Source organism: Paramisgurnus dabryanus, chromosome 2 (assembly GCF_030506205.2).
Source record: "Paramisgurnus dabryanus chromosome 2, PD_genome_1.1, whole genome shotgun sequence".
Lineage (NCBI taxonomy): Eukaryota > Metazoa > Chordata > Actinopteri > Cypriniformes > Cobitidae > Paramisgurnus > Paramisgurnus dabryanus.
Genome location: NC_133338.1, coordinates 26,029,352 through 26,043,721, shown reverse-complemented (window position 1 = coordinate 26,043,721; position 14,370 = coordinate 26,029,352). Strand labels below are relative to the sequence as shown.

At 39.9% G+C, this 14,370-nt stretch overlaps 1 protein-coding gene across 1 annotated transcript in view; it reads right to left on the bottom strand.

Moving 5' to 3' along the window:
* Positions 1 to 3,150: 3,150 nt before the first annotated feature.
* Positions 3,151 to 14,370, bottom strand: part of ext2 (exostosin glycosyltransferase 2) — a 35,200-nt gene continuing 23,980 nt past the window's right edge. Inside the window, exons 10-15 of the mRNA XM_065248855.1 lie at positions 13,522 to 13,711; positions 11,459 to 11,625; positions 9,537 to 9,680; positions 9,176 to 9,304; positions 6,037 to 6,119; positions 3,151 to 4,250 (exon numbers count right to left, since the gene is read on the bottom strand). Of these exons, the coding sequence (XP_065104927.1) occupies positions 4,112 to 4,250; positions 6,037 to 6,119; positions 9,176 to 9,304; positions 9,537 to 9,680; positions 11,459 to 11,625; positions 13,522 to 13,711 (852 nt within the window). The 3' untranslated portion in view covers positions 3,151 to 4,111. The remainder of the gene's footprint in view (positions 4,251 to 6,036; positions 6,120 to 9,175; positions 9,305 to 9,536; positions 9,681 to 11,458; positions 11,626 to 13,521; positions 13,712 to 14,370) is intronic.

Below are 14,370 nucleotides of genomic sequence, written 5' to 3'. Positions count from 1 at the left end.
ATCCAAATTAATACAATTAAACACTGCAAACTTAATTTCTCTTAATGGCAAACCAGATCTGACAGTAGCATGTACTGAGACACATATCTTGCAAGCAGTTTACAAACTGAATGCCAAACTTGATCAAATACTGGAATCTACAGAAAGAGGATGATGCAGTATTTTTGATGCAACCTTTTAACTAACTAAATATATGTCCTGAGCTATGTTTTTGGCAGAAGACCTCAAATGAATCTATCAGCTTGTCAATCTAAGCATCAACCTCTCAGCTTCTGATTGGTTGGGAGTAATGTAGGGCTTTGTCAAATAATCACTCTCACCGCCATGCGCTGAGGTGACAGAAATATAAAGCGAGCATCATAACAAAATACTTTCCAGGGTTTTGCTTTTCCGGATTCAGATTTAGATCAGGTAGAACAAAGCTGTTTGAAATCCGGAGATGAATCGGACACGCTTGGTCCTTTAGAGAAGCCATTTCTAATTTCTAATGAGAACCACATTGCCTTCATTCTGGTCAGCACCTTATCTCTGGAGGTTTATACATACACTCAACTTTTTATTTGTAATACCAAAGCTGTTTGGGAGTCACAACATGACATCCAAACTCCAATAGGAGTTGCTTCATATTGAGATCTGTTTTAGAACGAAAGAAACAAACGTGTTTTAAAGAAACACAAAATTTGCCAATAAAAACGTCATTTCAGTACGTAAAAAAATCTTTTAAGATCGGTCTGGAGATCAGCTGCAAGCTGATGACTTCTGCTGCTCCATTACTTTTTTTTGGCAAAGGTCTTGATTTGCATCTCTCGACTGAGCATCTCATCACCCGCCCTGCACCAAGGGACCTTCTGAAAAAGGCAGCGATAACACGTCAACTCATCTCGATTACTTGCTTTTTAGCAGGAGTAAAACAGGCACGTGCTACTAAACCAGTTCAACCCCAGTTTTGAGCAGAGCTTCAGAGCACTGAAAGTTTTGACATTCTTGCTGTGGCTTTTAAGAGGTTACCGAAGGGACGAAGCGACTATAGTGTTCCGGTGTTCGGGGAAAGGACAATCCACAGCTGTGCGCAAAGTAAATGCAAAACAAACATGCCTCGCACATGCTTCCCTTCAGCTGTCATGGCTCCTCTTACAAAGCCCCATCCTGAACTGGGCCTGGCCTGCTAGATCGGCCAAAGCGTCGACCCTCAGCGTCTCCGAGCCCATGCACACCCGTGCTCTCGGGCAATCTTTTTAATTAACACCGAGACATCTGTGGAGAAGGATACTGTGACAGAACAGAGCAGCCTGTGCTCGGCGCAAGCTTATCTTTAACTATCGGGGAGTCAGGAAGGGCGCAGATGAAGCTCAGGTCAACACGTTCAAGTATTCAGTTTATAAATGAGACACTCATGGTAACTCACAGATCACATTTGTTCATAATACGCTTGTATTTAATTCAGACGAACAAACAAATCAACTACGCTAAAAGGTCATGAAGAAGATTCTACTACGGTATTAAAACGAAACATTAATTTTCAGACAGTACCTTGCAGATGCCTATGAATTATAGAGATGTTAAGTCACTCTCTGTTCCATCTCTAAAAACTTATACTACTGAAGTAGGCATACGCGAGTACTGGAATAATATAATTCTTTGTTTTGTGTGGTCGCATGTACAGTTTTTATTTTATTTCTTGTGCGCAATTTGGATTTCTTTTTTTGAAGCAGTGTTTTCTTTTGTAAAATATCCTTTTTAGAAATATATTATTTTATGTGTGATTGAGGGTTGTTGCATTTGTTGGATGGTGGGTTAAAATACCCTAAAATGGGTTTCTGGTACGCAAATGTACCCAAAAACGGTTGTGATGGCTTAAAACTAAATTTATGGCTTTTGAATAATTATTTACTTTCAAGCTTGTTTATGTTTTATATATATTGTGTGATTTACAGCAGTAAGTTATTGCACTTACAAACTTGTTTTGATGATGTCAGATTTGTGTGAAATATGTGCATCAAACTATCAAGAAGCTGGTATTTTTTCACACCCAAGGAAAAAGCTCCAGAAGTTGTATATTATGTGTGAACTTGGGGCTGTGTCTTGAAAGACGGCATAACCACAAGCGTCTACAACTCAAACTAGCATTCAAATTATGCTCTACAGTGTTTTGCTCCAGGGTATATCCTGTTATACGGTGACATGCTGCTGGCACAGTCGGCATATGTTGTCAGGTCACAATATACCAAATACACTAAGCTCTCGTTGGCTAGAGACCATGTAGTTTTAACTAGACCCTCCATGAATTCAATGAGAAGGCCGATCTTTAAAAGCATTATCATTACAGGTGTTGGGTTTTCTAATATGGATGTTTCCTTTCATTTGATACTTTCTGTGCGTGTTCATTTTTGTTTGTCTAAATCCAGAAGAATAAAAAAGAACTAATGATACTAAACATCCATGTGTATTATTTATAAAAAGTGACACTTTCCTGCATTAAAAAGCTTAAATTAGTTGAAAGACTTGACATTTTAAGTTGACATGATATGGAGAAAAATACTAAAAGCACCATACAGATATATTATTTAAGAAATGAATACTATAACACTGCATCTAATCACAAATCACAGGCTTTCACATAAGCCCGAATACTTGACTTTGATGTTCACTTCAGAGATAAGCAAAGTGCTCCATCTCAGACACATTTCATAAAGCCGACATTTTCAGGTTTCGTCTGAGCCATTCACAAGGCCAGGAGCTGCAGACTATCTGGCTCTCTGTGTGTAATTGGTCATTCAGTGACGTTTCCAATATTTAACTTCCCTACCAGATTTTGACTTTCTTCATGCAGGAAAAGTCAGAACAGAAATTTCTCCTCACAAGTTCACTCCCCATGGAGATGAAATGAATTTATCTCAGACGCGCAGGCTCCTGAACCTAAATCACTCAAAGAGCGCGCACATCTGCTTCTGGGCCCAGACAACAGAAACAGCTGGGAAAGAAGACAATTCATCCAAAATCTACACAAGTCAACATACCATTGAATTAAGGATGAGTACAACTATCAGAGCACTTGTGTACTCGGTGACAGCAATGATTGATCAATAAAACACTATAGTTTAAAACTGATCGAGGTCCAGTTACAACCACATGTATACACAAACGTACTCATTTTAATTAATTATATTGTGTGTTTTATGTTTAAAGGAGGCGACCAACACTTTACACATCACTGTACAGATATTGTAATTCAGTAAAGGGAGTACATAGACTAATAATTAATAAATAGCACAAATGCAACATACTGTACTTTAATACCCCCCATTGTACTATAGCACTTCCTGATAATCAGGTTTATTTTGATCCTCAAAATGACCAAAATACACATCCCTACACTGACTATGCATTGTAAGTTTAACCTGTATATACCTGTTTTATAACATTTAATAAATCTCAGTGTAAAAAAATACAAAAACAAAGTAACGGGTATTATTAAAAAGCAAAAAAACTAGTAATGAATACAAAACCTTATGAATATAACTGATAGTGTCTTTTGTAATATCAGGGTATATCACAATTTGCATTCATATGCTAAACCTATTTGAGCTGAACTGAATGGGAACATTAACATAAAACTATTTATAATCTCCAGTAACATTCGAAAGTCTGCAAATGATATACTGATAAACCTCGAGTGACAGTTTTAAAATGAAATACAGTAACTTGAACTTTCAAACATATCAATTATGCAATTCAATGCATGCTACAATATGTTCGGCCTTATGAGTTTCCTTATAAAACAAGATGATAAAATACATAGATAGATTACCTCCACTGTTAATCAATGGGCTGTAATACACCTCCATGCTCTCACTTTCCTCACACATGTAGCGTCATTCATGATAAACAAGTTTGTGATGAGCAGAGTTTTGATCTGTCCTCACCGTACCCACCGCGAAGCATCTTCCAGTTTCAGAAACTTTCCTCAAAAGGAAAACATGTAAAAGTTAAACAATACTTCAGCTCCTATCACACCACCGGCCGAGCAGCACTCTTCCAAAGTCATGATACAGTATAAGAAATGCCCGCCTGTAGTCAGAAATGAAAGTGGTGTGAATGGGCTGTGGTAGTCTCACAGACTGCCAATGTTGGGGAAACTTTTGAGTTTCTCAGGAAAGTCGTCTTTATAGAGCACAGGATCAGCGCGATGTTCGACAACCTTCAAGGGCATGGTGCCGAACACAGAGGCAAACTTGTTTATGCATTCAGACCTGGAAAGAAAAAGAAAGTGGCTGAATAATGCTTGAATGCATAAATATGTCTTGGAAGAGTTATTTCCTAATAATGTCTGCTGAAAAAAACACCATTAAAACGTAGGATAAAAGAAATACGGCACTTTATGGTTGTCTGAATTTTTAGATTAATGCGCAGAATAAAACAAGAGGTGATCAGAAGTATGGGGATGCTACCAGTTTTCAAATATTTTAAGAATGCCTCACATTTCCTGAGCTATGCAACAGCCTTCGTTTTTAAGACAGGAAATATATCAAGAGAAAAGCATAACCTTCATCAATCTAAACAGTGTGAGCCCCCCTTCAAAGGGTTCAACAGTCAAAGTAACCCCTGCTTGGTTGCTACCACTCCATATTAAGAGTTTGGTTTCAAAACGCAATAAATCCATTTTGACTAATTTGAGTAAAAACGTGTTTTCTATACCAAGAAAGTGACGAGATGAAAACCACTATTTTCGGTTACAAACTTTCACATAGCATCTTAAGGTTATAATAACATAAAAAAATCAAATGTATTATTTATTTTCAAAGATTCATTATAAAAACTGATTTTTTTCCACAAAATGCAATAAATCCATGAAAAGTATTTTTTTCAAAATGCTATAAATCTATTGAATCAATATATAAATGTGCATTCATCTCTGCCATGTTATATTCATTTAGTGACTAGTGGTATACACTGATTAAAAAAAATAAACACGGCATAAATCAAAACACGTACTTTGTCATATTAAGAACATTGTCATTGCTGCGGTTATACTTGGGACTTCGTTGCTGAACTTTTTTCAAAGTGATCAGCTGTAAAATGTTTTGGTTTTGCTCGATTTTTGTTAGCTTTGCATAAAATAATGGAAAGTTTTTCATAAGATCACCTGGGGTCAATGTGTTAGCATGACAGAAGCTTGATGCTGTAGGGAGAACAAGCAACAGCCGGCATTTTCTGTCTCCCGAGTGCCTCTCGCGTAAGATTTTGATGGCTTACGTTTCCCATCACAGAAAACCATCACAGGCTTAGCAATGCCATCAAAGTATTATTTTGTTTTTGTTTGTTTGTTGATCACAAAGTACAAGACGAGGAAAACTAGGATTCTGTGTGTATTCAACAATTGTTGTTAACAATGCGTGGAATGATGCGCTGTGATTTGTTGAGCGGATTTATTGGATTCTGCAGAGGAGGAGGACTGGCGTTTATTGTATTTTGGGAAAAAAGGATGACAGAATAACACGGCGGATATTGGATTTTGCGTAAAATTAAGAATTTTTTAAATACTGACCTGATACAATACTGATTTTTTTTAAATGGCGTTTATCGTGTTTTGGAACCAAACTCTGCATATTCTCTTCCAAGGTCAAACGCCCTCTCGTAGGCTGGTTTAGAGTAGACCAGACTCATGTTTTATTTTCTCAAACATAGCCTGGAAGTATGAAACCAATCATCAAGAGTGATTATGCTTTAGCAGATGAAGAAGCGGTTGTGAGTTTCAAGAAAAAATTAAATTCATTTCTTTGATACAAGCATTGCTCTGTTCATCCTTGAATTGAAAGTAAGAATTAATAATTGATTTGTTGTAAACCTCTCTGACAAAAAAACCGAGAAGGAATGCTTTTTTAAGGTCCACTGAATTGAAGTGTTTTGAAGTGTCCTCTGTGCAGAGCTACGAGTCAGTTGTTGCTGAAAGCTTTTCAGATGCAAGCAAAAGCCATGCCAGGGTCTGCTGCCAAAGCCCCTCTACCTAACAAAAGAGGAGTCTTGGTTGTACAGTACCTCTCCACCATGTGCGTCTGGTCCAGGGACAACCCATCAATCGCTGTGCACTCCGGGCACTTGAATTTCTTTCGAGGAGTAACCTGGAGAGAGAGACAAGAGAATCTGTCAATAATGAAACTGTCTACATTTGTCTACACTTTACATCCGAGAAGTCAAGACACACTCTGCATATTAAAAAACAACAAAATCCGACAGAGCATCGATAAGGCAGTTTAATAATGAGCTGGGGCTGCAATGATGGACCTTGTAAAGTGTGTTGGAGAACTCGGGTGGAAACAGATGGCCTGATGACAGGTCATACAAGTCAGATTTAGAGAGAGCGTTCATGCCCACAGCCCAGCTAAACGACTGTATCTGGCACACTCATTAGAAGAATGATCTACAACTCCCACTGCCCCATCCCTCTTTACACAACACACACTTGACTGACACTCTCCACTGTGGGAGCGCAGGGTTGGGGCAACGGGAGGTGTCGGTGATGTGGGATGTGGAGGAGAGAGGGGAGAAGGTTCACTGCGTGACTGACTGCAAAATGAAGGTGCCCCAGTGAGCTTAGGAAAACAAGAGCGCACAGGAGAGAGGCATACAGTCACACTCAGATAACAGAGGTTAAGGCCAGGGCTTTGGAGGCTGAAAAGCACCTGGACAGAGTCACTGTAGAGTAGAGACTGCAGAGGCTGGGGGAGAAGGGGCGAAAGCTGATCAGACACAAAGCGATAGGACACCCTGTCAGGACGCCCGCATTCTTCTGGGAAGCGCACATTCCGGAAGTCGTAATGCTTTCGGTGCCACCGAACACTTTTCAAAATACGACTGACGTGACAGTCCTTATAAAAATTCTTATATTTTCTTAGAATTTGTTTTTTTGAATTGTAGACGGTTTCATCAGTAACAAACAAACGGCTTTCGTATAACAAACGCAAATTCTGGTAAAGTCAGCAAATAATTAATAACAGAATTAGCCCTTTTAGATAAGTTTATTTATATTTTATAGTAGTAACAAGCGAAATAAACAACAAGTAGATTACCTTAGAATACCCGAGTCACCGACACCCGTGAGATATTTGGCATGCTTAATATCTGAACCGGTCGGCGATTCAAAATCATGCCGTGTGAAATGTGTTTTGACTGACAATAACATCGGCGATGACCTAAGGCCAATGAGAGAGCAACATACAGGGCAGCTGGAAGTTCAGGGATGAGTCTCTCAAAACATTTCCTCCTTCATAATCTTTATTTCTTCTTCTTCTTTCTGCTGCAAATGAGCGCACATGCAATTTGTATGGTAAGCCTCTTGCGAGCTACTATTTTTAAAAATAATCCCAGTCTCACGTGAGAGCCCCGGTCTTGCACGCGGGACCTCGCGTTGTTTCCTTCGCATCACTTCTCGCGTGCGTTTGGTTGTGAGACGTAGTTTGCGGACCGGGGACAGAGTTATTGGCGATTCTTCTTACGGTAAAGTCATGCAGTATCATGCAGTATGCGCCAATCCATCATGCAGTCTGAAACAGCAGTGACTGAACGCTACCCCAGATAATCACGCAGTGTGAAACCACAGGTGACCCGACTAGTTTGAAATTCACGCCGTCTGAACTCGGCATTAGCCACAAGTCAGACTAGGGATGCTCCGATCGACCGGCAACGGCCGATAACTAAAAAGTCCGCATAATTATGCAGGTGCCGCACTTTCACAGCATAAATTGCAGATTTCCGTGCACAACATATGCGGGCTTGCATGATTTCATTATCCCTGCATTTTCGTAACAAAAATCACATATATCTTAGCAGAAAGTTGAAAAATTCTGGAATTTACTTCACACATGCGCAGCCATGTTCCCTGTTGCCATTGGAACGTTATGAAGTGACGTGAACATCATTAAAAAGTTCCCACAGTTTTTGCAAGTTCCCGCAATTTCATTGCATAAAATTGGAATATGCAGGACATTTATGCATCGCATTTTTTAAAAAAACGTGCGGCAAGATCAAGGTTTTTTGCCCGCAACAATCACAAGAAACTCAGCGTTTTTTCTGGAAGGACTGTTAAATGATTCGATCGGTCCTCCCTAAATTTTGCTGATCTTATGAACCGATCTCTTTCAGTTTACTTCTGTTTTCATAGGGCTCCTGAATACGGTCGCAGTTGGAAATAATTTTTACGCAGTGCGAGCATTTTTCCTCATCAAGCAACTGTAAACTTCTGTCACCACATTGGAAGGCCCGCCTCTCCCCTCATTCGATTGGACAATGAAAGAACGTGGATGACGTTTTTCTGCTCAGAGTGCTACTTCAAAACCGCATGGAGCAGGAGTTAGCCAAAACACAAGGCGTTCGGCGCGGATAAATAGAAAAACATTTAAAAAGGCACCTGCCACCGCCATAAACATTTTCTGTGTGATCGGCCCCTAAGTCAGAAAATTAAACAGAGACCTGAAGTTAAGTTTAGCAAAGATGCGTACGTACGACAATGCACGTGTCCGATGAAACCGTCTATAATGCCGGTCAGGTTTTTAGACTTAAATTACACTCATAATTAAGTTGTTCATGATTATACTTCATCCTCTTCTAACCTTTACAATTAAAGGGATGTATTTTGCCTTACAGCACACTGTGCTGTTTTAGACCGCTTTGTAATCTCCTTCGCCTCTTGTTAAACAAGTGACAGCATTTCCTTATTTACATCCAGAGTGCATGTTTTTAACTGCTGTCACAAAGCATATCTGCAATGCCAACGATATCTGGTGACAGGTTCACAAAACAATCTTTCCCAAAAACTTATGATGACCCCTTCAACTATTCATTTTGTATTCCTAACATCCCATTAAAATGTTAGTCAAGGTTTCTTTGGCCAACAACAGATAGGGCTTAGCATTACAGAAACATTTCCCATTATGAAACAAAATTCTGTGGGAAACACTGCATTCACTACCATGAAGTTTTCTCGATGACCCATTTTTGAACCTCAGTTTGCATAAATAACCTTGAATAGACCCAGAGAGGGACCTTTGTGTTGACAACAGTAAAGAAAGTCTACTTTTTTATTTAAAAATAAAAGGAAATTTCTGTTTTCTATAATATGCCCCCTAAAAACAGCAAGTATGATAACAGTCAAGCATACAGTACTCAGTGGTTATGTTACCTTTATTGGGGCTTTTCCAGTGATGTTGGCCACAAGGAAATTCATAGCAATGTCTTCACAGTTCATATGAGCATCCACCCAGTTCTTGATGTCTCCAGGCATCTTATATGTGTAGAGATAGTTGAAGTACTATAAAGGAAATAAAAAAAAACACAAGACAGATATAACCAGCTATGTTTGTGAATTGAATCCCAGTAGAGATGAGGAACTTATAAACAAATTTTTAGAAAAAACTGAGGAACACCATAGATGGAGGATGAGTCAATGAGAAGTGTATAGTTGCATTATTTTATCCAAAAGCAACCTGGTCTTAAAGTAAGGGAGATGACAGCCCATTGGACGGATATGCAGTTTACTTTACCTTATGGTAAAACGCAGCTCCAGTCAACACCATTGACACTTCATTGGTCCATTCGGATTCATATTTCCATTTCCCCATCTCATGGTCCCATAAGTGAAGCCTTCCAGGATATCCGACAAGCCTGTCTGGGAACTCGCGCCATACCTGCACACATTTGAGACATTAACTCCATCACAATCTCTGAGGCCATAGTAGATCAGTCAAAAACCAATAACGCTTAAAAAAATGAGGGTTATTTTAGATAATGCTAGCTTCAAAGGACGATAAACTTGGTATACCAAAGGTTAAATCAATGATTTTGATGTCTAATTGTTCATTAATCCCAAAAATGACAGAAAAGCCAACAGCATATGATGCAGACCGTTCCCAGTGTCATTTCGGAGTGACTTGAGCTAGTTTTTATAATCAGGCAGACATTTCTAAAGCTGTCTTCCATTTAATATAATTATCCACAAATTATACTTCATTCTATCAATAGGGCATAAATGTCTGCATGTGAGTTGAAGACAAGCCTGTAGCCAGGGACAGCACGGCTTGTCCTGTCATCCTTCACATATTAAACACCTAAGAAGAATAAGTCTTTATTAAAATAGAGACTTCAACCCTAAAGAATGCTTTGAGATGCCAAGTATAGATTAAGGGAGCAGAAGATGGATACTGCCTTACATATGTGCTCAATTCGTAGTGGAATTGACCCACAGAGGTACTGAGATCACAGTTTGCTCAATCAGCAATGTGCCTATGTGGACCCAATTGGTTTCAGGGACTGCCACTGCACATACTGCACCGTCTAGCCAATTTGGTTGACAAGCTTCTACTTGAAGGGCACCTATTAAGCAAAATCCAATTTTACAAGGTGTTTGGACATAAATGTGTGTTGGCAGTGTGTGAACACAATCACCCCCTACAATGAAAAATCCTTTTTTTTTATCCTCATTAAACCTAAACAATCACATCAGACATGCCATTTTGTTTCTCTTGTTTTTGTGACCTCACACTGTAAAAAGCCCCGCCCACAGCCACTGACTGACAGTCCTGCATTACCAAAAGGATTTCAAACCACCTCTGGATGTAGCTTGAAACGAATTAGAAAAAACGTATTTCATGTAGTTTTTGGCCATTCACACGTTCTAAATGTGATTGGATATGCACACTGTTGGACTAACAGTGTGAACAAGGTCTTAGGGTCAGACACTATGACAAGCAGTTTGGTCTTTGCGAGGTTCAGCTGGAGATGGTTATCCTTCATCCAAAGTGAGATGTCACTCAGGCATGCTGAGATGCGGGCAGAAACCGTAGGATCGTCAGGCTGAAAAGGCAAGTGGAGTTGTGTGTCATCCGCATAGTAGTGGTAGGAAAAGCCATGTTTCCGAATGACAGAACCCATGTATACAGAAAAGAGCAGTGGTCCAAGCACTGAGCCTTGAGGTACCCCAGTATTGAGACGTTGGGGTTCAGAGACATCCCATCTCCAGGATACTCTAAATGACGTACCAGAGAGAGCTAAGACTTGAACCATAGTAGCGCCATACCAGAGACACCCATAACCTTGTGGGTCGAAAGGAGGATGTGGTGATTGACAGTGTCAAAAGCGGCAGATAGATCTAGTAGATCATTTGCATTTAAAGGTACAGACACGAAAACAGCGCTTTTTGTTTAATACGGTAACAATTCACAAATCCCAATTAACATTGGAGTAGTGCCGACAAAATTACAGTAAACTGAGAAAATTGACAAGAAGGTTTCTTGCTAAGCATAAGACCCAATGTCTATGTACAGTCATATTGGCTTATTTCATGTTCATATGTAGCATCTACAGCATTATAAGCACTATCCTCTTACTTTCTTCATGTTTTTTTTATACTTGGCAGTAGTGTATGAATAAGGATACAGCCTGCGAACACACTACATTCTAATACTACCTCGTATCCAAACTGCAGCTCATCTGAGGTCAACATGATGATGTCGTCATCGATGGCCAGCACAGCTTCTGTCTCGATCTCATCAAACGGGAAGAAGCGGTTGCTGAGTTTGTTTTCTTTAGTGCGGACCACTTTAAGAGGTACTGCAACTTTGGGCCACAGCGACTCTGCAACAAAGAAAAAGAAACCAGTGAGCTAATAATAATGATACACTGACGGCTTTCTTTTGGAGAAGATGAAAAACTATGAGAGATGGCAGCAACTGTGGAAAAGAAAGCGTGGGAGGATAAATCTAAACACATCACTGAGTAAAAGCACATATGAATCTGACCACACTTACATTCTTCTCAGGCCAGAAGATACAACGCTCTTTATTTTCAGTTGTGTAAGAGCTTGGGAGGAGTTCAGAGCACGCAGAAGACAGATGGCACACACGGCGTCACCTAATAAAACTGACGAGAGAGTCTACTGGAACTCAAACACAGAGACCCAAAGAGTGGGGGAGTCTGCAACAATTATACCTCTATCCCAAAGCCCAGCTTAGAGACCAGGACAATCTCAGGAGATCTGGAATGAGCTCATCTCCGATGGAGTCTCCGCTGTGACTTCCACAAGATCACACAACAAACTAGGAAGAAAAAAAAAGGGGAAAACTATTTCCTAACTGCCGGAAAACCTCAGTGGCCCCAGATGAAGGCTGAATAAAGAGCCAGATCTTCTCATGCTAGGAAACTGATACTGTCGCCACAACCAAGTCTGGCACAGAGGGTTCAACAAAGACGGAAACAAACAAAGACAAGATGAAATACAAAGTTTAACACTAAACCTAACCCAGAACATAACCTAGCACAGCGCACAGTATACAAATTGAGATGTTCACACACCATTAATCCGTTGTGACAGCACACCAAAAAACCAACAGGAATATTGACTTTAACAAGGCGCTTTAATGCCTATAGTCACTTCTTTGCCCCATACTGGCCTTAACTTCATGTCCGATCATTTCAGAAGTGCTTCAGCAGATTATAGCCCCTGTGACACAGGCATATAAAAGCTTTCCTATTAAACTAATTGAAAAACTCCTGAGACACAATCTTACTGTCAGTGTTTAGCCAGCACCTCATTAAAATGACAAACAGTCAAGACTTAGGCAGCTAAGATTGCACGAAATAAACAAACATAATCAGTGATGGAAAAGGGCGTGGAGGAAATCCATCCTCATCAAGGCCTGAGCCCCAGGTTGACCCGTGAACAGACCTTATTAATTCTAATGGGTCACAAAGCTTGAGCCGGCATTCGCTGACGCCTCTAATCAAAGGCAAAAGTGAGCCATTAGTCTACTTCAAAGTATTTTCCTACATAATGACATTACTATGAAAACGATGGAGGGGATAGATTTAATTCCCCTTTTCCATACTCCAAGGCCTTCATAAACAGACACATACATAATCGCTTGTTAAGCGGTATTATTAGAGGCAAAGCCACAATAAATAACTACTAATATCAGCTTACTTTGACACATCTCTAATGAGCCATTTATTCGACCACAGCTGTAGGAATGGGAGACCATTAGAGAAACTATCCTTTCGGGTTGGGGTGGACGTCTGGTGAACACGGGCCATAAATCTACATGAATTAAATTACGCTTAAATTGTCTACTGTGGAGCAGTGGGACCTGTAGACATCAGCAGCTCATAGGCAGTCTATACACGACAGTCGACATACCAAACATTTGGGCTCAGAGATGAACCACATAGGTCTGGCCCTACACCAAAGACCGTCATGCTTTCAATTCTCTGACTAGAAGAACAAGATTTGGCTTATCATTCATCTGTTATATATCAGACGTTTTATGAGTTGCAGTTTTTTAGAGCTGCACACCTGCATTTCATACAAGATTTGTAAGAACAACGGTGTGGATTTAATTCAATTCCATTTTATCTATATAGCGCTTTCACAATTGTTTAATTGTTTTAAAGCAGCTTTACATTAATAAAACGTTATACGTTTTATTGATCGTTGAATGGCAACTTTTCGTGTTTGATCTAGAATGTAATACTAACCTTCTGGAGGGCTCTTGTTCTGGTTGTTCCACACCACCAGTAGCTTGGCCAAACTAGGCACCTTGGAGATCTCAGTGATGACCCTGAAGAGGCTTTCAATTCGATCGTAGGTCAGCACTACAGCCGTGAAGCCGGGCGAGCGTGGTGGTATGAGAGGTAGGAAGAGTGGACTGTTGACGCTCGACCATTTCTGTTGAGAAAACACATGACCAATCAACAAGTGCAATTAATGTTAAAGTTTGTTTACTTTTACCATGAATATATGCTACATTTCCATAACTTTAACCATTTCAATGACTGATGTAATGTTATGTAAGATAACGTGTTGCGGCTTCGCCCCAGCCAAATTAGCTTTATTTGGAAGTAAAATTTTTGAGAATGTTAATAAACATCAGCAAAGGGAAGGCCTTTAAAAGTTCCATGGAATGTTGTGGAGCAAACAACCAACAAATATTAGAGCAGTTACCAAACAGCAGGAGCAGCATGCCATGACCTTTCAGTGTGCCAAAGCAATTGATTAAATCTTCCTTCAAACTCCAGCAGTATAAGTACCCTTCAGACCTTTGAAGCCTAGACGTTACTCTCTATAAAGTTACAAAATATTAACAGCTGGACATGGAGCTACAGTACACATAAAGCATCTGTACCCCGACTGTCTTGTAAAACTACTATCCAAGTTTAATCCACTGAGGGCTTTGTGTGCATAGGTGCTACATTCCGTGCGGAAGACTAAATTTCGAAAAGGGAACGGATTAAGGCAGAATGTTTTCCTTAGGTGACCTGAGTGCAATCTGGTGGTGAGCAGAAGACAATGTGAAGAAATTGATACACTATGTGGTCAGATATTAA